General features: G+C 40.7%; 1 protein-coding gene across 1 annotated transcript in view; it reads left to right on the forward strand.

The window, feature by feature from the left end:
* The first annotated feature begins 790 nt into the window (after positions 1-790).
* Positions 791-24,734, forward strand: part of LOC114645554 (uncharacterized) — a 38,881-nt gene continuing 14,937 nt past the window's right edge. Inside the window, 3 exon segments of the mRNA XM_028793394.2 lie at positions 791-2,720; positions 2,723-3,825; positions 8,519-8,616. Coding sequence (XP_028649227.2) covers positions 816-2,720; positions 2,723-3,825; positions 8,519-8,616 — 3,106 coding nt within the window. The 5' untranslated portion in view covers positions 791-815.

The following is a 24,734-nucleotide window of genomic DNA, read 5'->3' on the forward strand; positions in this document are numbered from 1 at the left end:
ACTGTCCTTTATTGTATTTAATTTCCATAAATTTGAGCTGATGGAAGCCATTTCTGACAAAATAAACCAAGCCCATGCAGTATACAGTATGTTTTGTAAAAAGGTGCGTTTCATCTTTCAAACCTATTTGCAAGAAGTATTGTCTGTTTTGGGCAGTGAAGACTGTTTTGCTCCTAACTCCTAAAGATAGTTTTGACACAAAGACAGCACAGTTCATCACCCAAAGGACACAGAACCTAATGTCAAGCATGATGGTGGCAGCAGACTGCTGTAGGGGTGCTTTTCTTCAGGAAGGACAATGGCTCTGCTCTGAGCAAGCAGAAAAGTAATAGCTCTAATTAATGCAGATTCTGTAAAATATAAAATTAAAAATCAATAGGCAATATTGTTCTGTCTGATACTGTTCAAATCAGAATGTGTATAAATTTAATTCTGGACTTTTTATTGCATTTATAATCTAGGAATAAATGAGATGGGGAATTTCTTCATTTGATTTTTTAAGGGGTTATGGAGTGATGGATTTCACGATTGTACTTAAGCCGTATTTGCTGTCTATAGGGATCACTTACTTAGCTTCATTTGGAAAAAATAATATGGGCCAAAAAAAATTCAGTTTCAAAAACTGTAAATTGTGCTCACCTATGTTTCTCATAACTCCGCCATTGCCGGTCCCAAGCCCGGATGAAAAAGGAGGAGGGTTGGGCGTTGGGCTTGCAACTCCACCCCATAAAACTCTAACCGCTATAGAAACGCCAAAAAGAGAAACAGAGACTAACTTCCTGGGAAATGAAGGATCTCCGACAACTCGGAGACATATGACGCTAGAGGGTGAAAGCCAGAAGGAAGCCATCGAGCCGACCAACCTTCTTTCGACCAGGAGAACCCTTATCGGCACATGGAATGTCAGGACCATGTACGAGACAGGAAAGATGGCACAGGTAGCTGCCGAGATGGAAAAGAACAACCTGATCATGTTGGGTATCAGTGAAACCAGATGGACACAAGTCGGACAGAGAAAACTGAAGACAGGAGAACTGTTGCTGTACTCTGGGCATGAAGAGAATAATGCAACCCATACGCAGGGAGTAGGCCTCATGTTGTCCAAACTAGCACAGAAGGCGTTGATTGGATGGGAGGCACACGGCCCCAGAATCATCACAGCATCCTTCAGAACCAAACACAAGAAGATAAAACTCAACGTCATCCAGAGTTACGCTCCAACTAATGACTCTGATGAAAAAGAAAAGGACCAGTTCTACAACAGACTGCAGAAAATCGTAGAGACATTTCGAGCCAGAGACATTGTCATTATGGGAGACTTCAACGCCAAGATCGGACCCGACAATACAGGATATGAACAAGTCATGGGGATCCACGGGCTGGGAGTGATGAACGATAATGGAGAGAGATTTACGGAACTGTGTGCGCTCAATAACCTGGTCATCGGAGGCAGCATCTTCCCTCACAAGAGGATCCACAAAAGCACCTGGGTATCACCAGATAGCTTGACAGAGTACCAGATTGACCACATCTGCATTTGCAAGAAGTTTAGAAGATCCCTTCAGGACGTTAGAGTTAGAAGAGGAGCAGATGTGGCTTCCGACCACCACCTAGTAGTAGCCAGCATGCAGCTGAAGTTGAAGAAGAACTGGAAGGAAACAACACAGTGTAGAGTGAAGTACGATGTCAGCCGTCTGAAAATCTCCAGCGTCAGGGAAGAGTTTCGACTTCAGTTGAAGAACAAGTTTGAGGTGCTACAAGAACGGCACCAGGAAGAGGAAGGAAGTAGGGTGCAGATCAGCTGGCAGGCAGTAAAAGAGACACTGAGAACAGCCTGTCAAGAAGTGGTTGGAACGAAGAAACAACATCACAAAGAGTGGATCACAGCTGGGACCTTGGGAAGAATAGAAGAGAGGAAACAGAAGAAAGCGGCAGTCAATAACAGCAGGACTAGGGCATCAAAAGCTACGGCCAAAGAGGAATACGCAGAAGCCCATAGAACAGTGAAGAAGAGCATTAGGAAGGACAAGAAAGACTTCATAGACGGACTTGCAGCTGAAGCAGAACAGGCAGTGTACAATGGTAACATGAAACAGTTGTATGACACAACTAAGAAACTATCTGGGAAATACAACAGGCCAGAGCGACCCGTCAAAGACAAGGAGGGAAAGGCCATCACAGGACTAGAACAGCAGATGAATAGATGGTCTGAACATTTTGAGGAACTTCTGAACAGACCAGTACCACCAAACCCTCCAGACATCAACCCAGCCAACGAAGATCTCCCCATTAACTGTGGTAAGCCGACCAGAGAAGAGATCAGGAAGGCCATCACCCTGATGAAGAATGGGAAGGCAGCTGGACCTGACGACATACCAGCAGAAGCCCTAAAAGCAGACCTGGAAGCATCGGTGGAGATGCTGTACCCCCTTTTCGAGAAGATCTGGGAGGAGGAAGAGATACCGACTGACTGGAAGGAGGGTTACCTAGTCAAGCTTCCAAAAAAAGGGGACCTAAGTAATTGTAACAACTACAGAGGCATCACACTCCTGTCAGTGCCAGGCAAGGTCTTCAACTGGATCCTCCTAGAGCGGATGAAGGACATCGTCGATCCACAATTACGAGATGAGCAAGCAGGTTTCAGGCAGAATCGATCATGCACAGACCAGATTGCAACGCTACATATCATAGTCGAGCAGTCCTTGGAGTGGAATACACCGTTGTACTGTACATTAACTTTGTCGACTATGAGAAGGCGTTTGACAGTGTGGATCGAGGGACCCTGTGGAAGCTCCTCCAGCACTACGGCATCCCAGCCAAGGTGGTCAATCTGATCAAGAGCTCATACGAGGGAATAACCTGCAGAGTGATCCATGGAGGGCAGCTCACCAACAGCTTCCAAGTGAAGATGGGAGTCCGACAGGAATGCTTGTTATCCCCGTTCCTCTTCCTCATCGCTATCGACTGGATCATGAAGACATCCACTAGTGAACGCAGGAATGGAATCCAGTGGACCTTGTGGAGCCAATTGGAAGACTTAGAGTTTGCAGACGATCTTGCACTTCTTTCCCACAGTCAGCAGCAGATACAAGAAAAGACAAATGTGTTGGCAGCCACATCATCACAGGTTGGACTCAACATACACACGGAGAAGACAAAGATTATTAAGATCAACTCCAGCAGCAACAACCCAGTCATCTTAAATGGAAGTTCCCTGGAGGAGATACAGTCCTTCACCTACCTGGGCAGCATCATCGACCAGCAGGGTGGAACAGATACAGACGTCAAGGCAAGGATCGGCAAAGCAAGAGCCGCCTTTATCCAGCTCAAGAACATCTGGGCTTCCAGAGAACTGACCTTGACCACCAAGATCCGTCTGTTTAACACAAATGTGAAGTCAGTACTGTTGTACGGGGCCGAAACCTGGAGGACAACCAAAAACACCACCCGAAGAATCCAGACTTTCACCAACACCTGTCTCAGAAAGATCCTCCACATTCGCTGGCCAGACACCATCAGTAACACTAATCTATGGGAAAGGACCTGCCAACATTCAGTAGAAGTAGAAATCTGGAAGAGAAGATGGGGATGGATAGGGCACACCTTACGCAAACCGCAAACCAGCATCACCAGACAGGCTCTCAGATGGAACCCCCAAGGAAAGCGGAAGAGAGGCCGTCCAAGAAACACCTGGCGACGCGACCTCGAGGCAGACATCACAAGGATGGGCTACACCTGGAGTCAACTAGAAAGAATGGCTCAGGACAGAAACCTCTGGAGATCTACCTTTGGCGGCCCATACCCAGGAAGGGGTGGAGGGCATAAGTAAGTAAGTAATTGTTTCTCATGGAAGTTCAAGGTGAATTTGAATATTTTCCTCCAAGAAAACACAGAACATAAATAAATGATACTTGAATGTATTTTTATTTAGGCTCCTGTGACTCTACCCTGGATAAGTGGGTTTGGAAGATGGATGGATAGATTTTTATTTTAAAATTTGCACTCTTCTGCCAAGCCCCCGTATTGTCATTTTGCGTGTTGCCCTGGGCAAAGCTTTCTCCCAAATAATTTGATTAATTCATTTTTTCAAGCTATTTTGTATAGTTCAATCCTGAATAGCAATTGTAATTAATTATTTTTAAACTTGACAAATTATTGCATAACAAAATGTTATGAAACAGTGAAAACAAAGTCCCACATTTTCAGTTGTCTTTTGTTCAAAGCACATGAAACCTGCTGGGCAATGATTACAACAATGAGACCCACCACTGTTGTGTCGTCCGCATACTTAATAATTTGGTTTGTGCTGAACTTGGCACAACAATCATGGGTCATGAGCGTGAAGAGGAGGGGACTTAGAACACACCCCTGTGGAGAACCTGTGCTCAAGGAGATGGTATCTGATTTATTCTTTCCTACCCGTACGTACTGTGGCCTATCCATTAGAAAGTCCAATATCCAGTTTTGCAGAGGTATGCCCAGTCCCAATGGGCCCAGTTTGCTGATCAAATTCTAAGGGATGATGGTATTAAAAGCCGAACTAAAATCAACAAACAGCGTGCGGACCATAGCGTCTCTATTCTCCAGATGTTCCAATGAAAAATGGAGTGCAATAGGTGAAGTCATTTGTGGAATGGTGTGATAAAAACAATCTGATACTGAATGTCGAAAAAACAAAAGAACTGGTGATCGACTTCAGGAAGAAACAGCTGATACACATCCTGGTCTACATTAAGAACACTGCTGTGGAAATTGTGCAGTCTACTAAGTTCCTGGGAGTTAATGTGACGAACAACCTCACCTGGTCCCTGCACACCTCCTCCGTCATCAAGAAAGCTCACCAACGCTTGATCTTTCTGCGGAGGCTAAAGAGGGCCCATCTCAGTAAGTCAGTCCTCACCACTTTTTACAGAGGGACCATAGAGAGCGTGCTAACCAGCAGCAGCTCTCTGTGGCAGGAGAGCTGCAGCGCTTCGGACTGGAAAGCACTGAGGAAAGTGGTGAGGGCTGCGGAGAGGATCATTGGAGCCCCGTTGCCAAATGTACAAGATTTGGCAAAACAACGCTGTCTGGCCAGAGCTGTGCGGATTTCTAGAGACCCTACTTATCCTGCCTCTGAACTCTTTTCCCTCATGCCCTCAAGCAGAAGGTACCGCAGCCTGAAATGTAGAACTACCAGGTTTAAAAACAGTTTTTTTCCTACTGCCGTTCGTCTTTTAAATGAAGCATTTTAGTATTTTATTGTAGGCTGATTTTAACTATGTGTTTTTATTAATGTCTTGTGCATCGTATTTTCATTCTGCAGCACATCTTGGATGTTATGCTGAATGACAAATAAAATTGAATTGAATTGAATTGAATTGAATTGAATTGAATTGAATTGAATTGAATTGATAGAAATTCGCCAGGCTAATACAATGAAACATTTTAAAAAACTGCTAAAAACCCATTACTTTATTATGGCTTTCTCATAACTTCACTTTAGTGTAACTCTGACATTCTGTATATGTATCTAATTATCTTTTTTCTTTTCATGGTTCCAAAATCAGTACTAACCCCTACTTTCTCTTCTAGATAGATAGATAGATAGATAGATAGATAGATAGATAGATAGATAGATAGATAGATAGATAGATAGATAGATAGATAGATAGATAGATAGATAGATAGATAGATAGATACTTTATTAATCCCAAGGGGAAATTCACATACGCCAGCAGCAGCATACCAATAAAAAACAATATTACATTAAAGAGTGATTAAAATGCAGGTAAAACAGACAATAACTTTGAATAATGTTAACGTTTATCCCCCCCGGGTGGAACTGAAGAGTTGCATAGTGTGGGGGAGGAACGATCTCCTCAGTCTGTCAGTAGAGCAGGACAGTGACAGCAGTCTGTCGCTGAAGCTGCTCCTCTGTCTGGAGATGATACTGTTCAGTGGATGCAGTGGATTCTCCATGATTGACAGGAGCCTGCTCAGCGCCCGTCGTTCTGCCACAGATGTCAAACTGTCCAGCTCCATGCCTACAACTGAGCCTGCCTTCCTCACCAGTTTGTCCAGGCATGAGGCGTCCTTCTTCTTAATGCTGCCTCCCTAGCACACCACTGTGTAGAAGAGGGCGCTCTCCACAACCGCCTGAAATAACATCTGCAGCATCTTATTGCAGATGTTGAAGGATGCCAGCGTCCTAAGGAAGTATAGTCAGCTCTGTCCTCTCTTGCACAGAGCATCAGTATTGGCAGTCCAGTCCAATTTATCATCCATCTGCACTCCCAGGTAGTAATAGGTCTGCACCATCTGCACACAGTCACCTCTGATGATCACGGGGTCCAGGAGGGGCCTGGTCCTCCTAAAATCCACCACCAGCTCCTTGGTTTTGCTGGTGTTCAGGTGTAGGTGGTTTGAGTCACACCATTTAACAAAGTCCTTTATTAGGTTCCTATACTCCTCCTCCTGCCCACTCCTGATGCAGCCCACGATAGCAGTGTCGTCAGCAAAACTTTTGCACGTGGCAGGACTCCGAGTATTGGAAGTCTGATGTATATAGGCTGAACAGGACCGGAGAAAGTACAGTCCCCTGCGGCGCTCCTGTGTTGCTGACCACAATGTCAGACCTGCAGTTCCCGAGACGCACATACTGAGGTCTGTCTGTAAGATAATCCACGATCCATAGCTTCTGTTCTCTTCTTCTTCTGTTCTCTTTCCGGTTTTCTGTGGTGGAGATCTGTGCCAACACCACCCGATCAAAGCACCATGCAGTCCCTACATTGATGGATTGAAGGCCAGAGGTCCACATGACCATCATCATGTAATTCTTCCATGTGGAGCCTGAAAACCTGAGGACTGATTGAGGCCATTTATGTTAGGTAGAATGCCCAGTGGGAGCTGGGTGGTCTCATGGCCTTGGAACCCTTGCAGATTTTTTTTTCTCCAGCCTTCTGGAGTTTTTTTTTTTTGTTTGTTTTTTCTGTCCTACCTGGTCATCGGACCTTAACTTCTTTATTCTTTGTTAATTAGTATTGCCTAATCTTATATTTTTCTTTTTTCTTTCTTCATCTTGTAAAGCACTTTGAGCAACATCATTTGTATGAAAGCGTGCTATATAAATAAAGGTTGTTGTTGTTGAAGATGCATTGAAGTGGAAGTTTTCTGTTGCATGTTTGTGAAAGCACTTAGCATTGTGTAACTTCCCAGCCTAATTATATATTAAATAAAACATTGTTTTCTTCTGTGGATTTCCTTACAAGTATATATACTGTGTAGCATTTCATGAGCTTGGAGAACAGGGAGGCCACCAAGAAACAAAGATAAAAGCTCCACATACCTTTTAATCTATTCCACTTTTGTTTCAGGAAGGAATCAGAAACATGTCATTCAGTAAATGTGTTCACATGGAAACCGAGAAGCCAAATTTAGCCTCAGAAGGTCCCGAGAGAGACTGCACCTTCATATGACTCCAGAAAAGAATAACAGTCTGAAGGGCCCAGAAGAGCGCTTCACTTAAGACTTGTAAAGGGCAAGGGATCCTAGCGGAGATACTGCTGCTTTAGTCAATTCTTTTTGAATGAAATATAATTCAAAGAGGTGCTCACTCTGCCAACCAAGGCTAGGATATTATAAATCTGTGGAGTAGCAAACAAAATCCCTCAGCATTTTATTGTTAATTTGAGAGGCTTTAAAAAGCTTGAAAAGACCACCACTGCACTAACCAATACTTTACACAGTTCATGCGGTTGGAAAGGACACAAATAAATGTTTTACAGCATGCCTGAAGTAGAACTGAACCCCAGTGGTTCTGTCTTTTCATGTGCACCCTTAGTAGTCAACAAACATATACAGTACATATTCTCTACATATACAGTACATAAAATACACATACACTGTATGCCTACAATACATTTACATACACTGTACAGTAGGTTCTTGCATTCTTTTAGGTTCCAAAGGCTCCATAAAGTAGTAAACTAAATTATGATCTAATGTAAGGTAAAGTTAGATAAGACACAGTAGGCTGAGAAAAATTAATAATAAAGACAAATGAAGGAAAGAAACAACAATCTACTTTATACAGACCCTCTTAATGGTCATGGTTTAATGCTACTCACATACCACAAAATTTTCAAATTAATCTTCCTCTATTCTTCTCACATATTACAATATTCTGTGAAGAATTATTATACATGGATTAGGCATGAACATTTTATATAGTGTTATTTATAGTAACATTTTATTGTAGATATATTTTATCAAGCAACAACGAATTCAGATTAATTTCTAACTTCTCGTATATTTACTCTTATTGTTTGCTGCCCTCTACTGCTAACAAAAGTGTTTTGTCATATTTTCAAGCAGCAGAAGTAAATGTTTCTATTCAGACTGACACTGTACTCTCACAAGTCTTGACTGGATTCCTTGGGTAAGTTAAAGATTGGTGGATGGATACATAATATGCTGCACTGGCTTTATCTGGCACTGGCTTTCATTTAAATACTTTTTTTTTTTTACCTTTTTCTAGTTCAGGTTCAGGAAAGCTTGAGCCCATGTTAGAAGCAATTGTCAAAAGGCAGTACGATATGCTGAAAATGGAAGTACTGAAGTGCTATGGGGTCTCAGGCGAGGTTATGCCAAGAGTGGGGGTTTGTCCCCTAAGCAAGCATACAATGTCTGGGGTATAGCCACTGTTTACGGTCAGATATTAGGGACTCAAAACAGGTCATTGAGTAAGTGACTTGCAACCTATTTATAAACGGCTTACACAGCTTCCTCACCCAACCTGTCCAGAGAGAGGATTATAAGAACATGGATGTACTAACTGACACAGTGGAGCGTCAAAAGGTGGCTGCACAAGCAAAGCATTCAGAAAAGTCCCCTCGCTAAACCTGGACAGAACATGTTGCCCACTCTGAGGCCTCTTGCTGCAGGCTCTGTGAAGGACAAGTGCATGGTGCTCACATGCTGTTTCAAGTGCAAGGAACTTGGGTATACCATCCCCAATTGTCCTCAACCTGGAGAACCCATGGACTACAGCTGGGTGAAAGGATAGAGGTACTGTGCTGTCGCTAACCCTTTGTCTGTTCCTTGCACAGGAATGGTGTTAGTTAATGGGCATAAGGTCAATGCACTTATTGATACCGACAGCAACATTTTTATTGTTACTCGCCATTTTGTATTACTGCAACAATGACTTGTGGGAAAGACCATTCTCACCTGTATTCAAGGGGAAACCCTCTGCTATGGTTCCGCCACTTGTGTAATTAACTTTGACAGTTCCCTGAGGGTGTTGCAGGTGGTGATACTCAGAAATTCCCCTTTTACTGTGATATTAGGATGAAACTGGTCAGAAAGTAAATGGGATATAACACAACCACTCCAGGCATTGATATAGACAGAGATGATCTGCCACAAACTGTCTCCACACCGTGTACGCAGCTAGTCTTGAGGAGTCACATGGCCACTCAGTGTGATGGGGTTACAGATGTGCAAGTGCAGATAGCCACATCATATGCTGACGCTGTGCCATCATAGCCTGGGATTCCGCCCATTGAGGTTGGCTCAGACCTACTCAGAGATTTACAGTTTCAATTCAGACAAACACTGGTCTTCTTTAAAAGGGAACAGTGGATTGATGCCTCCCATAAATGTGCAGTAGTTTTGGTAAATGGCCAACGCTCACATCATCCCATGCCCAATGGAACCTACTTTGTTATTAAAAATGATTTTTAAATAGGGTAGCTGAACATGAGGGTGAGGTGAGGTCACTTTTGTTAGTCCCACAGACTTACCAGTGCCAGGTCTGCAAGCTGGCACATACACATCATCTTGACGTCTATTTGTGACCATAAAATTCCAATTTTATTGGCTGGGAATCAAGGAGGATGTTCATCATTTCTGTACTTCCTGTCTGGAATGTCAGCTATGACAGATTCCCATTCCCTTCATCAATATTCCCTTTGAGCATATTGGGATGGACATTGTTGGACCCTCTGGAGCCCTCAGTGTGGGGACATAAGTACATCTTAGTCCTCGTCGATTATGCTACCTGTTATCCAGAGGCTATCCCATTGAGGACAGCCAATTCTAAGAGTATCGCATGGGAACTAGTAGGGGTCTCTATATGTGTTGGCATTCCTAAAGAGGTACTGACAGACCAAGGGATGCTGTTTACCTTGGAAATGTTCAGAAAGGCTTCCACATTACTCTCTCCTGACCGTCATTACGTTTTTTAACAATTTGTGCTATAGTAGCTCTTCTGTGCAATCGAACCAGATGTACTGGCCTTCACTCTTCATGCTCTTGGGTGCTTCTGATCCTGTTGCCAGTTCACCGGTTGTCCTTCCTTGAACCACTTTTAGTAGGCACTAACCATGGCAAACCAGTAACACTTCACAAAACCTGCCATTTTAGAGATGCTCGGATTCATTCTTCTAGCCTTCTAGTCTTCTATGGCACTATTAAATGTTAGAGCTTTAACTAACAAGACCTTATTAGTGATAGAAAAATACATTTTATTGCACTAAGTGAAACGTGGCTTAGCTCAGATGGTGCGGCTGTTTTATTTGAATCTGCGCCTCCGGATTACAGTTTTACTCATGTGGATTGCCAAGGAAAGAGAGGCGGCGGCTTGGCAAATATTTACTCAAGCCGGTTAAAATATAAAGATGTCAGTTTTGGTAAATTCAAGTCCTTTGAGTATCTTGCCGTTGTTATCCATGGAGATTCTCATGTTCTAGTATTATCCGTGTATAGACCTCCTAAATTAAATGCGTCTTTTTTGAGGAATTCTCTGACTTAATGTCAATTTTAATTACGAACTATGACACACTGTTAATAGTCGGCGACTTTAATTCTCATATAGATAATCTATAAATTGTTCTGAGCTGTACAATTACTTTTTTCACCAATTCTTACACTTAATTTTAGAGGAATATTAATCTCTTATTAAAAAAGGGTCTTAATAAACCTGAAGCACTAGATGCTAGATAAAAGAAGTACTTGTCTCTCTGCCGTGATGAGCAGGTCATAAGTGTCAGATCTGGGTTTTATTTTTTTTATGTTGTAAAAATAGACAAGAAAACAAACACAGAGTTGGGGTACCAGTGAGTAACCACATTTAATATCTATTGTCAGGAATGTCATGGTGCCAAAGATTAAGGAACCTACTGTCAAAGTGTCTCCGAAAAAGGTCCAGTCTTAAATGATAACCTCTTGCTGTCGGTGTTGGTGTTTATGTTGGAGCAGAAGTAGAAGAAGTGGTGCAATTGCTGTCTTTGGTTCTTCTCTAATCTAAGATAAATGGAAACGGGGTTAATCGTGGTATCACATTCAAATCTTCTGCATAACTGTAGTCAATCTGAAACCTGTGAGACAATTATTACATCATTTGGACAAGCAGGATGGTGGCTTTCAGTCTGTGTACAAGCAGACAAAAGTACAGCAGCACAGTGTCTAATGTGAGGCACATGAAGGTCTGCTGTACTTTATGTAAGCTGTCTGTGTTTGTGTCACATCACTTACCTCACATACCAAAAATGGCCAATGAGCTAACTAGAAACTCAGTAATGCATGAATGGAATGAGCAGACAGTGGTATTTCAAAATTGAGATACTGACCTTAATATAAAACTTATCCGAAAAAGACTCTCACTTGAATAATATGTAGTACTATAAATGTTGTTGATCTGTAATGTGACCTTGTATTCGTTACAGGTTTTGAGTGTGTCAGGGTTTTTCTTCTGATGGTTTTGGGGTTAACCATAACTACACATATCAAATGTTTCTTCATGATAGGATAAAAAGGACCATTCAATGCATTTCTCCAACATCGCTAGACCCAGATGTGCTATCCACTTAAACTCAACAGCATGGAAGAGATGTTAGAAAACCTACAATTGCTTGCTTTGTCCAAGTGGTTGTAATTGGTCAGTGCAAGTACTTGGGTGACCAGTATTACTGTGTGTGAGCACTGGTGTTGAGTGGAGAAATTCACTGAAGTGAATATGTCATGTTTGCTGGTAACCTTGTTTGCAGAATATTTTCCTGGAAATTTGCTCTGTGGCTGTCTTAGATTTTATTTTTTACTCTAATGCCCCAGTGTGATATCACAGAACTTTAGCAGCCAATACTGATGTAATTGAAGATGTTTTGAAGATGGATGTATGGATGGATGGATGGATGGATGTTATGGTAATATGATGCCCCACTAACACAGCAACTGAGATCTATTAATCTGGAAACAGAGCAGACAAAAACTTCAGTTAACAGCAGTGAACAGGATTTGTTGAGAAAATAAAACTATTGGGATTTTTTTACCAAGGGCAAATATTATTGGCATGCAGTGTGACGTAATAGGTTAACACTTTGGACCTAGGACTTCACACCCTGAGATTTTAGGTTCAGATCCTGCTGCTGACACTATGTGACTATGAGCACGTCACTTCACTTGCTTATGCTCCAGCTGGAAAAATAAAATAAATGTAACAAATTGCATCTCAAATATTCTAAGTCACTTTGGATAAAGGTGTCAGTCAGATACCTTACGGATGAATATGCTATACATAATTGTCCATGAGTAGAACATTCTTATATTTAATCAATTCCTTCTTTTCCTATTGTCTTGACTTTGGTTGATGGTCACTGCAAAACACAATTTTACATGAAAGTTTATTCATTTGAATTGAAACAGGTAATCAGTAGGAATAATGTGAAATATGATTTTTATGACTTTCATTTGTTTACATCTTTCATTCAAGTATTTGTTTTCATGTTTTTTGTCATTTGTATGTGGGGCCCCTTTAAAGTTCACAGATACAAATGTATATTTAAAGAATTTAGTAGAATGGGTGGGTTGTGATGCATCCCTGTACAAAGTAATCAGACATGCATGTAAATATAAATGATTTTGGAGGGTGGTGTGAGGATCCCTTTCAGAGTTGGTTAATGTAAGTGTAAATTACAATGGAATAGCTTGTGGGGGATCCGTTAAGTGTCATCCAGGCTTATCTTGGATCGGAGTACACTGCTTCTGGGCTCTATTTTTCTCTTCTTCCATTTTGGCTTCTAATGAATCAATGTCTACACTCACAGTCACTGCTCCTGGCACCCTCACTGGAGCTTTCTACTGATTACTAACCATTGAGCTTTGCATCTTTCTTGAGCTTTGCTGAACTTTGTCCTTCCATTTCACGCCTCACTGCACATGCCAAACATGATCCCACCTCTTTATTTTGATGTCCCCATTCTTAGTTTTCTATCCAACCTATTTGTTAGAGGTGCTATCCATGTGGCCCATCCATCCCTTATGCTGTTTCCTTCATTTGCATAGGGCTTCCTCTGAGTGTTGCACAAAACTTGTACATTGGCATCATATTAATAAATAGCAACAAATAAAAATGACATTTGTGTTTAAGAGGCAGAAATCTGCTTGTTCACCCATAGTGTTGATTGGGAAAATTTGGCAAAGCATTTTTTGACTGATACCATGCTCATTGAATATTTTCCTAGAAATCAGTTATGCGGCTGGATTAGTCAAACACTTTTCTCTTAGTACCCAAAGATGCTTCACAAGGTTAGCGTGACATCACAGAGCTGTAGCAGCCATGTGCACAATTTTCACACTACATACTGTAAGAATGTTGCCGACATGACCATCGCTGTGTCACAAGCACACAAGAAGCATTTGACAGTGCTGTGTGATATTTTGCCCCATCTCTAACCATACTTGTTTCTTGAACATACCTGTCATTTTATCCCCCAGGACTCTTTGATTGCTGTTTGTGGGTCGTCAGTGAACTTAAAAAGGTAAAAATGGGTCCTGAAGTCACAAAGGTTGAGAAACACTAGTAGATTTCCATCCTGCATGTATTTAAAAAAATGCAGGTATTATGATAACTGCCACCGGATATATAATACTGACCCTTTTGCAGGCTGCACCGCATGGCTAATTATGTAAGCAATGTGCCCACCGCATGGCTAATTATGTAAGCAATGTGCCTAGTAACATCTGAAAACAAGCCTTAAAGGACCCTTTCCCTTCCCCTCATCAGAAAACACATTACACGCTGTAAAATAATAAAGACAAAACATTTATTACTATTTACAAGGTGATTCTTCTTAATGGAAGAAGAAAGTGAGAAGCATCTGCACAAATACATGGGAAAGGAAAATGACATTCTTGCTGTTCCCAGAGCTGCAGCCTCAAACAATGGAATGAGCTAGTCCCACGTCGTTACTTCATTGCAATGTGTGCCCCAAGACTGTTATTTTCATCAACCAGTCAGTAACAATCGAGAAAATGGTAAGAGGCAGTAGATATCCCTGCCTGACTCCAGTGCTGACAATTCTGCTTGTACAGGCTCTGGATCACATTGACCATCTTTTGGGAAATTATGTCATTTCTAAAGTTTCTCCAGATCACTGTCATGTCCACCATGTTGAAAGCCTTCTTGAAATTGACAAAGCAGACATGCAGTGATGACTGCTGTTTCAGCAACTATTCAATAATGAATTGCTATGTGGTCTAAGCATGATCTTAACACTCTAGGTCATGCTTGCTCGTCTCATAATCTGGCATCAATGGCTGGTAGGATTCCCTCCAATATCACCCTGGTGAAGACTTTGCTTAGGTGGAGAAGCTGGATTCCTGCCCAATTCAGGCAGTCACTAAAATCTGTTTTTTGGGAGCTTCATGATGTAGCCAGCCCTCCACTCTTGTGGCACTTTTTCCTTTTCACATACTCTCCTGCAATTGGTTCACCATGATGTCTGCTGAGATTTCAGAGTCTGCTTTTAGGGCTTCTCAAGGAATACCATTGAGTCCTGCTGCTTTCCAAATCAATCTTTTGAATACCATTTACCACTTCTTCAGTTGTGTATGAACCAGTACTCACATCCAGGTCTACTATCATGGGTTTTCCACTAGCGTTAATGCTCAGAAGGCCACTAAAGTGTTCCTTCCATTTATCAGCTGATCTGATGGCTTATTGATGATGCTTCCATCATTTCTTCTGATTGGTCTGTTGATATTGGTCTTCCACATTGATGTGTGATATCATGCACTGCCTTCAAGTCATTTCTCTATTGCTTCTTCAGCTTCTGAAAATAGTCTGTCCACTATGCTGTTCTTGTCTCTTTTGTAAATCTCATTACTTCCTTATTCTTAAGGTTGTACTCTTGGTGGGTTTGTTGTTTTTGTACTCTGGTTCTGGTGTTACAGATCATTGTCTAATGGCTCTTGATTCTTCAGTCTTCTTGAGAGTGTCTTCTGACAGCCAGTTTTTAAACTCCCTTTTCTTGAAACCCAGTTTCATTTCTGCTGCTTGTACGAATGCATTTTTGGCTAGTGCCTATTTTTTCTCCATCTTCTATGTCAGCTAGGCTTCATATCAATTTGACAGAGTTGTGGAGTTTTGTTGTAGTGGTGTCTTCAGTGTAGAAATATTGAACTTCAGATGTCTCTTTGAACTTGTCTTCTCAATATTCTAGATCCTAACCCTTAGTTTTCCAAACAGATGTGGTCTTATTCTACATCTACACCACTGTATACTTTGCTGTCAATGAGGGTTCTTCACCATTTGTTTTTTTCTCCAGCCTATCTGGAGTTTGTTTTTTTTTCTGTCCTCCTTGCTATCTGACCTTACTTTATTCTTTGTTACTTAGTATTGCCTAATCTTATTTTTGTTTCATGTAAACTTTTCTTTCTTCATCTTGTCAAGCACTTTGAGTTACACCATTTATATCAAAATGCGCTATATAAATAAATGTTGCTGTTGTTGTTATTTTCAAATTATCACTAAAATGTCATTCTGGTTCTCTGTCTTTTGTCCCTGGTCACCTTGTGGATCTTGTGGTGCAGAAATACTGATCAACTGAAAACCAAATCACTTTGGTGGCAGACATCAGAAAAATGTTCTTTGTTCTGATTCATTGTACCAAGGCCTTCCATTCCACACGAAGAGTTCTCTGTCAATGTTGTTATTCCCACCTTGGCATTAAGAACAATGATGAATAGTTATGTGTTCCCTGGTTTCAATCCAAAACACTATGCAGCTTTTCAAAGAAGTCAGTGTTTGATTCCAGGTATGTATCATTTGTTGGTGCATAACTCTGCACTATGGTCATTTTCTTGAACCTTAAGGGGAAATCGGCTTTTCAGGAATACCGGTATCTCACTGATTGGCTCCATCTCCAACAGACTTCTGTCTGCTTACTTTTTCAGAAACAAGCAAAAGCCATTCATGTATACAGTAGTCGTCCTCATTCTTTCGACCTGAATATAACAATGTATGTCCTGATGCTAATCTGATGTGTCCAGGTGTTGTCCATCACACCTAACTAAATCCCAGTATCTGCATTTTATAATACTGTACTGCTTTAACTAATTTGTATAGTGTTTTCACATTTCATGCTCCAATCGATGTAATGGTTTTAGGGGAGAGGAGGTTTATTAGCAAGATGGTTAACTCCTGGGTTTCTCTGATTTGGTTCATATGCTACCCCTGGGTTGATTCCTTAATGAAGTTTTTGCAGTGCTGGTTTTTGCAGCAATAGGGATATTACAAAGTGAGAGTGCTAGCCCCATGCACAGCCCTTCTCCTTTTTCAGCTTGACTTGGGACCCATCCCTGGCAGAATCGATTCAGGTTGGCGTTGTGTGCTTAATAATAATAATAATTATTCATTACATTTATATAGCACTTTTCTCAGTACTCAAAGCGCTATCCACACAGGGAGGAACCGAACCCACAATCTTCCAGTCTCCTTACTGCAAAGCAGCAGCACTACCACTGCGCCACCTGTGAGGATCCTTAAATCTTAAATCTTAAAACCTTAAATCTTTAATTATTTTATCAATGTGCATGTCCTTAAGAAATATTCTTAAATGACACCACAGAATCCTTGGTGTATGCTGATGACTGTAGAATTGCAAAAACTAACTTTAAATGCAATTATTTGAAGTGATACATTGTCAAGACAGCTTGTAAGTAATTCTATGAAAATTTCATACCTCTGGAGTTCTATCGGTTATATGAGAAAATTCCCTTACAAAGAACAATGCAGAGGACTCTTTTAAAAGTAAATAATACTGTTAACATTTAATTCTGCAAGGCACAAATTCAGAACTTTAAAGTACTTGGGCATAGGTCTGAGGTAGATGGCCACGCAGTCTCTCTCGCTTTCTGAATAATAGATGGAATTGTTGTTGTGTTACTATTGTTATTTTTGGATCAGCTGGTGAAATGATTGCCACTCTCTCTGAAACATTTCTTTCTAATTTATGACAATCAGATTAAGTTGTAAACCCTTCCACACTGTATTGCAATACAACACAGATCCCATCAGTCTCCCCCTCAAAGTCAAAGGTACTCAATCCACACTCTGTTCTGCTTGTTGAACTATGAGTGATGTTATTAATGATTGGTTCTGGGGCTGCACACTGTGAATATCATGAGTGTGCACATAAATGTAGAAGGTTAAAGTCTGCCCTGAGTTAATGTAAAAAACATTGTGCTCCTGGAAGTGATTGAACCATAAATGTAAAATGAGGCTTATTCGTTTGAGAATTATGCAACTAAGTGTGCATCGTGGAAAAAGTGATAAGAGATGACAGGGACTAATGGCAGGTGTATGCAAGGAAATTTTTAATTTAAGAAAGTTTTAACTGTCAAGGATGGGAATTGAACTTAAACTTCACAGCGGCCACTGAGTAACCTTTAGCTAAAACTCCCTAAACCTTTTCCCATTCATTCTCTATGGTAGTGCTAAACCACTACCGATGCGATCTATTTTCTGCCACTTTCGTTTCGGGGGGGGGGGGGGGGGTGGGGGGGGGGAGCTGTTCCGCGCTTTTCGCCGCTCTGCTGCCTGTCTGCTTGCCTGCTTGCCTGCAGCGTCTGTCTTCGTTGACGTGCTGGAGCGTTTTTCTTTTTTCTTTCTTAAGTAAATCTTTAACTTTAAAATGTAGATCGCACGGTTATTTCTGTTGGTTAATTCATGCTTTTATTGATTATAGCTAATACTGTTATCAAGTGTGGTTCGCTATTTTTGCCTGTTGTATACAATCTAGGGTCTTTCACGTCTATCTACACTCTCACTGCCCACTTGCCTGCGTGCAGCGTGTGTCGATTGATATATGATTTAATTTATTTCTTTTTGACATAATTCTACGAGTTGTAAAATATATATATATATATATATATATATATATATATATATATATATATATATATATATATATATATATATACTTTAAATAAATAAAAAATGAAACTACTATATAGCTAATACTGTTATATATCTGTCTAGTGCCTTCCCTATCTATCCGTTTATCTGTGTCTTTCACATGTGAATGTACTCTCACTGCCTGCTTGCCTTTCTGCAGCACCTGTCATATAGTGCCTTTCACATCTATCTGTCTTTTTTCTCCTGACAGTTTTATATCTTCTATTATACAGTGCCTTCCCAGTTTATCTGTCTAGTAAGTTCTCTGTCTGTGCATTATTCAGTGATCTGTCACACAGTGTATGTCTTACAGAACTTAAAAATAAGAACAGTTATAAGGACACTTGTTCATGTTAATTGTAGCCTCAATTTTTAATTTTTTTAAAAAGAGCATCCCACATCTATTATACAGTGACTTTCCTATTTATCTGTCTATCTAGGGCCTTTCAGATCTATATGTACTCTAATGGCCTTCTTGCTTCCCTACAGCATGTGTTGAATAATAAACAGACTGAATCATTTTTCATTTATTTTATTGACATAAATCTCAGATACACACTTATACTGTATATAGTATATATGCTGTGTATATATATATATATATATATATATATATATATATATATATATATATATATATATATATATATATATATATATATATATGAATGGAAGAGAAGGTCTGTGATACGGTTTGCATATTTGCAGTTGGGGATCCACAAAGGGAGAAAAAACGAATCACGTATCATAAAATAGTTTTATTCCTGAGCTTTCAACCCCTATCAGGGGTCTTCATCAGAGGATAATGCTTAGACTTACAAGAATCAAAGGCAATATATAGCAACACATTCAGGGGGGTGGGTGGGTGGAGGTGACTAAGTCCGTATGATCAAAAGGGGGGGGGGGGGGGGGGGGGGGGGTTATCGTTAAATTAAAGTGCATATGTCCTTCTTAAGTTGGCATATGCTGGGTTTATGTCCAAGTGTCTGTTGATGGCATTTTCATCTGATAGCCAAGACTCGGCCAACTCTCTGGCGGTTTTTGTACTGGCCTTAAATTTTACTTTCACGTTGTCCCAGTTGAATGTGTGTCCTGTCGATTTAGTATGTGCATATATCAAAGATAGTGCGTCCTTTCTTCTGACAGCGTTGCGATGTTCTTGTACACGTGTTGAAATTCTTTTTGACGTTTGTCCTATGTATACAGCTGAGCAAGAATTGCATGGAATACTATAAACTGCGTTTCGTGTTTCGGCTGTCGATTTCTTGTTTTTAGCATTAAACAGGACCATGCGCAGATTGTTGGTGGGTTTATGTGCTATTTTGATGCCCCACTTGGTCAGGGTGCGTGCCGTGCCTTCTGACACATTATGGTGGTATGGGAGTGAATGCCAGGTGGGGTGGGTGTTCTGATGTACGTCGCTTGTATGCTGATTCCTTTGGCGCCTGCTGTGTAAACTCCGATTAATGAATGATTTTGAGTATCCGTTCGAGGTGAAAAGTTGAAACAGATAGCGTCTCTCATTAATTTTTGTTTCCTTGGTATTACAATGCGTGTGGACTCGTTTAAATAGGGTTTTCACGCAGCTCCGTTTATGAGATACCGGGTGATTGCTGGCGAAGTGTAGAATCTTGTCTGCGTGGCATTGTTTGCGGTAAACACTTGTGGTCAGGGTGGCGTCACTATTTCTTTTGATGTAAATGTCCAGGAAATTGATGTGTCGATTATTTTCTTTTTCCATTGTGAACTGGATTGCAGGGAATATTGTGTTAATATGATTGAAGAATTCATTCAGCTGGCTCTTTCTTAATATGACGAATGTGTCGTCTACATAGCGTATCCAAATTTTGGGTGTAATCTGGGATAAAGCTATGTTTTCAAATCGTTGCATTACCAGTTCAGCTAGGAGTCCCGATAACGGTGATCCCATCGGCATGCCTTCTTTCTGTGTGTAATACTTGCCGTTGAAATGAAGGTGCGTTTTTTGGCAAAGTGATATTAGGTGCATTAAGTCTTTGATGGACAGTTTGGTTCTTGTCTCTATGGTGGGGTCACTATCCAGTTTCATTAATAAAGTTTCTGTGGCCAGTTGGGTCGGGATCATGGTGTATAGCGATATAACATCAAACGAGACCATGATCTCGTCCTCGGCGATGGATACGTCATTCAAGCGCTGTAATGCCGACTCCGCGCTGTTGACAGAATAATCCGAGTCGTCCGTTAAATGTTTAAGTAGTTGGAAAAGTCTTTTTGACAAGTTGTATGATGGTCCGCCTATTAGGCTAACCACTGGTCTGTATTTTAGTGGTGTTTTGTGTATTTTTGGGAGTCCATAAAATTCCGGGCAGTTAGCATCATTGGATTTCATTTTGTGAAAGTTCTGTACATCTAGGCGGTTACCATTTCGGAGTTTTGTCAGAGTATAGTTTATTTTATTCTGTGTGGTTTTTATTGGGCTTGAAAACCCTATTTAAACGAGTCCACACGCATTGTAATACCAAGGAAACAAAAATTAATGAGAGACGCTATCTGTTTCAACTTTTCACCTCGAACGGATACTCAAAATCATTCATTAATCGGAGTCTACACAGCAGGCGTCAAAGGAATCAGCATACAATCGACGTACATCAGAACACCCACCCCACCTGGCATTCACTCCCATACCACCATAATGTGTCAGAAGGCACGGCACGCACCCTGACCAAGTGGGGCATCAAAATAGCACATAAACCCACCAACAATCTGCGCATGGTCCTGTTTAATGCTAAAAACAAGAAATCGATAGCCGAAACACGAAACGCAGTTTATAGTATTCCATGCAATTCTTGCTCAGCTGTATACATAGGACAAACGTCAAAAAGAATTTCAACACGTGTACAAGAACATCGCAACGCTGTCAGAAGAAAGGACGCACTATCTTTGATATATGCACATACTAAATCGACAGGACACACATTCAACTGGGACAACGTGAAAGTAAAATTTAAGGCCAGTACAAAAACCGCCAGAGAGTTGGCCGAGTCTTGGCTATCAGATGAAAATGCCATCAACAGACACTTGGACATAAACCCAGCATATGCCAACTTAAGAAGGACATATGCACTTTAATTTAACGATAACCCCCCCCCCCCCCCCTTTTGATCATACGGACTTAGTCACCTCCACCCACCCACCCCCCTGAATGTGTTGCTATATATTGCCTTTGATTCTTGTAAGTCTAAGCATTATCCTCTGATGAAGACCCCTGATAGGGGTTGAAAGCTCAGGAATAAAACTATTTTATGATACGTGATTCGTTTTTTCTCCCTTTGTGGATCCCAACTGCAAATATATATATATATATATATATATATATATATATATATATATATATATATATATATATATATATATATACAGTATATATATACACTGTATACTGTATTACTGTACTAAGTCAGTATGATCAAGGGGGGGGGGGGGGGGGGGTTGTATAGTTTAATTATTGTGTACAAGACTCGGCCAACTCTCTGGCACTTTTTGTACTGGCCTTAAATTTTTACTTTTACGTTGTCCCAGTTAATGAGAGACGCTATCTGTTCTAACTTTTCACCTCAAACGGATACTCAAAATCATTCATTAATCGGAGTCTACACAGCAGACGCCAAAGGAATCAGCATACAAGCGACGTAAATCAGAACCCCCACCCCACCTGGCATTCACTCCCGTATCACCATAATGTGTCAGAAGGCACGGCACGCACCCTGACCAAGTGGGGCATCAGAATAGCACATAAACCCACGAACAATCTGCGCATGGTCCTGTTTAATACTAAAAACAAGAAATCGACAGCCGAAACACGAAACGCAGTTTATAGTATTCCATGCAATTCTTGCTCAGCTGTATACATAGGACAAACGTCAAAAAGAATCTCAACACGTGTACAGGAACATCGCAACACCGTCAGAAGAAAGGACGCACTATCTTTGATATATGCACATACTAAATCGACAGGACACACATTCAACTGGGACAACGTAAAAGTAAAATTTAAGGCCAGTACAAAAAGTGCCAGAGAGTTGGCCGAGTCTTGGCTATCAGATGAAAACGCCATCAACAGACACTTGGACATAAATCCAGCATATGCCAACTTAAAAAGGACATGTACACAATAATTAAACTATACAACCCCCCCCCCCCCCCCCCTGATCATACTGACTTAGTCACCTAGTGCATAACAATTTATAAATTTTATGTCCGTTTGAGGTTAAAAAGATAAAAAAAAATAACACTTTCTCCCCAGCAGGGAATCGAACTCAGGTCTCTGAGGCACAGTAGGCTTGCTGTTCTCTGACTGGCTGAGCAGTCTGTGTCAACTATCCGCGACTGGCCACACAGTGATAGGTGTGTATGCTATCCACTACACTACCATGTCTGGCCTGACTTTTTATCTTAGTTGATACAGTACATCAGACTGTGGTATTTGAAAAAGGAACAAGAGATTGAGGTTGCACCTAATTTTTTAACTTTACCTCATATTTGTATTGAGTTCTTTCCTCACTTTTAGTCTATTTGGGTGTATATGGTGGCCATTCTGTGATTGACAAAAAATAGAAATGTGTGAACCATTGCAATAAAACACAGCACCAGACATGGTGTAGTGGGGAGCAGACCTGCCCTTAAAGTAGTGGTAATGGGTTAAATTTCTTAGTGATGATGTAAAAACTTGGTTCTGTTTAGGAGGTTTTATGATTTTCTATTTTATCGGTGAATAAGGCCATATCATATCGGAAACTGCCAATTGTTATTTGTGGAGCAGATATGAGGTTTCTTCATGTCATTGTAATCTTTTGGGCATTAGGTTATCAACAACTACATTTTTATCGCGTGGATTTTCAATAAATTGGCTGTGATCCTGGACTGTTATCAAACTGTGAACCATAAAGAGTGAAATGGAATATGTGCTTTGATTTATGGTGTGCTTCTGTGCAAAGTGACGTTAAACATATTTAATGGAAAAATAGTAAAAAATCATTTGGGGCTGCAACACCAGTACAGGTGGTGTAGAGGGAATTGGAAGTTGTATCTCAGAACTGTAAAGTACTTGGGCATAGGTCTGAGGTAGATGGCCACGGAGCCTCTCTCACTTTCTGTATAGTGGATGGAATTGTTGTTGTGTTACTATTGTTATTTCTGGATCAGCTGGTGAAATGATTGCCACTCTCTCTGAAACATTTCTTTGTAATTTATGACAACCAAATTAAGTTGTAAACCCTTTCAACCTGTATTGTTAAACAACATGGATCCCATCAGCCTCACCCTCAAAGTCACATGTACACAATCTGCACATTTCGCACTCTGTTCTGCTTGTTGAACTATGAGAGATGTTATTGATGATCGGTTCTGGGGTTGCACACTGAATATCATGAACGTGCACATAAATGTGGATGGTCAAATTTTTCCTTGAGTTAATATGAAAAATGTTGCATTTCTAGAAGTGGATGAGCCATAACTGTAAAATGAGGCTTATTCATGTGAGAATTATGCAACTAGCTGTGCACCATGGAAAAACCGAAAAGAGTTGGTATAGACTAATGGCAAGTGCATGTGAGGAAACTTTTTATTTAAAGAAACTTTAATTGTCATGGATGGGAATTGAACTTAAACTTCCTGATTGGTAGATATGTACAGTATGCTACCCACTGCACTACTATGACTGGCCTGGCTCTCTATCTCAGTTGATACAGAACATTAGACTGTGGTATCCAAACAAAGAACATGAGATTGAGGTGGCAGGTTAACTTTACTTCATATTTGTGTTGAGTTCTTTCCTCACTTTCAGTCTGTTTGGGGGCAGATGGAGGCCATTCTGTGACTGACAAAAAATATAAATGCGACAACCATCGCAACAAAAACCTCTACGAAGACACAGTATAGTGGGTAGCATGCATGCACTTAAACTGTTATTTAATGGGTTCAATTCCCAGTGATTTAAAAACTTTTTTCTATTTAGGAAGTTTTGTAATCTCTTATATATATTTCTCTTCTGGTTCGTCCTGCTTCCACTTCAAAACTGGTCCCGCCCACACGCAGCCGACACGGCATTTCTCAATTCCTATTCCATGTCATGCACTAATACTGGCCTGCTGAGTGTAATACATCCAACAAGTACTTGAGGTGCTGCCTCAACGGTAAAGTAGCTTTACCACCCTTGTGGGAGCAACCTGTGTCTTTACAACAGCTTCTTACACAGCAAACATCAGAAGCTAAAAATTATCATGCACATATTTGAGAATACAACTCTTCTCTAGCATTTGCTTCCATGGGTGCACAGATAACTCAACCTCCTGGCCACGGACCATACTGTTTTAAAATACACGGGCAAATTTATCACCAAATCTCTCCACTATACGCTAACACTTCTACCTCTCCAGGATATGGACAGTTGTATGTTTTTGACACAGTGCAAGCTACTAAAGTACGCTTACAAAATAAAGCAAATTCTGCATGCAGTGAAAATGTACTTCTCCAGCTAGAT

This window comes from Erpetoichthys calabaricus, chromosome 2, assembly GCF_900747795.2.
Source record: "Erpetoichthys calabaricus chromosome 2, fErpCal1.3, whole genome shotgun sequence".
In the NCBI taxonomy this organism is placed as follows: Eukaryota; Metazoa; Chordata; class Cladistia; order Polypteriformes; family Polypteridae; genus Erpetoichthys; species Erpetoichthys calabaricus.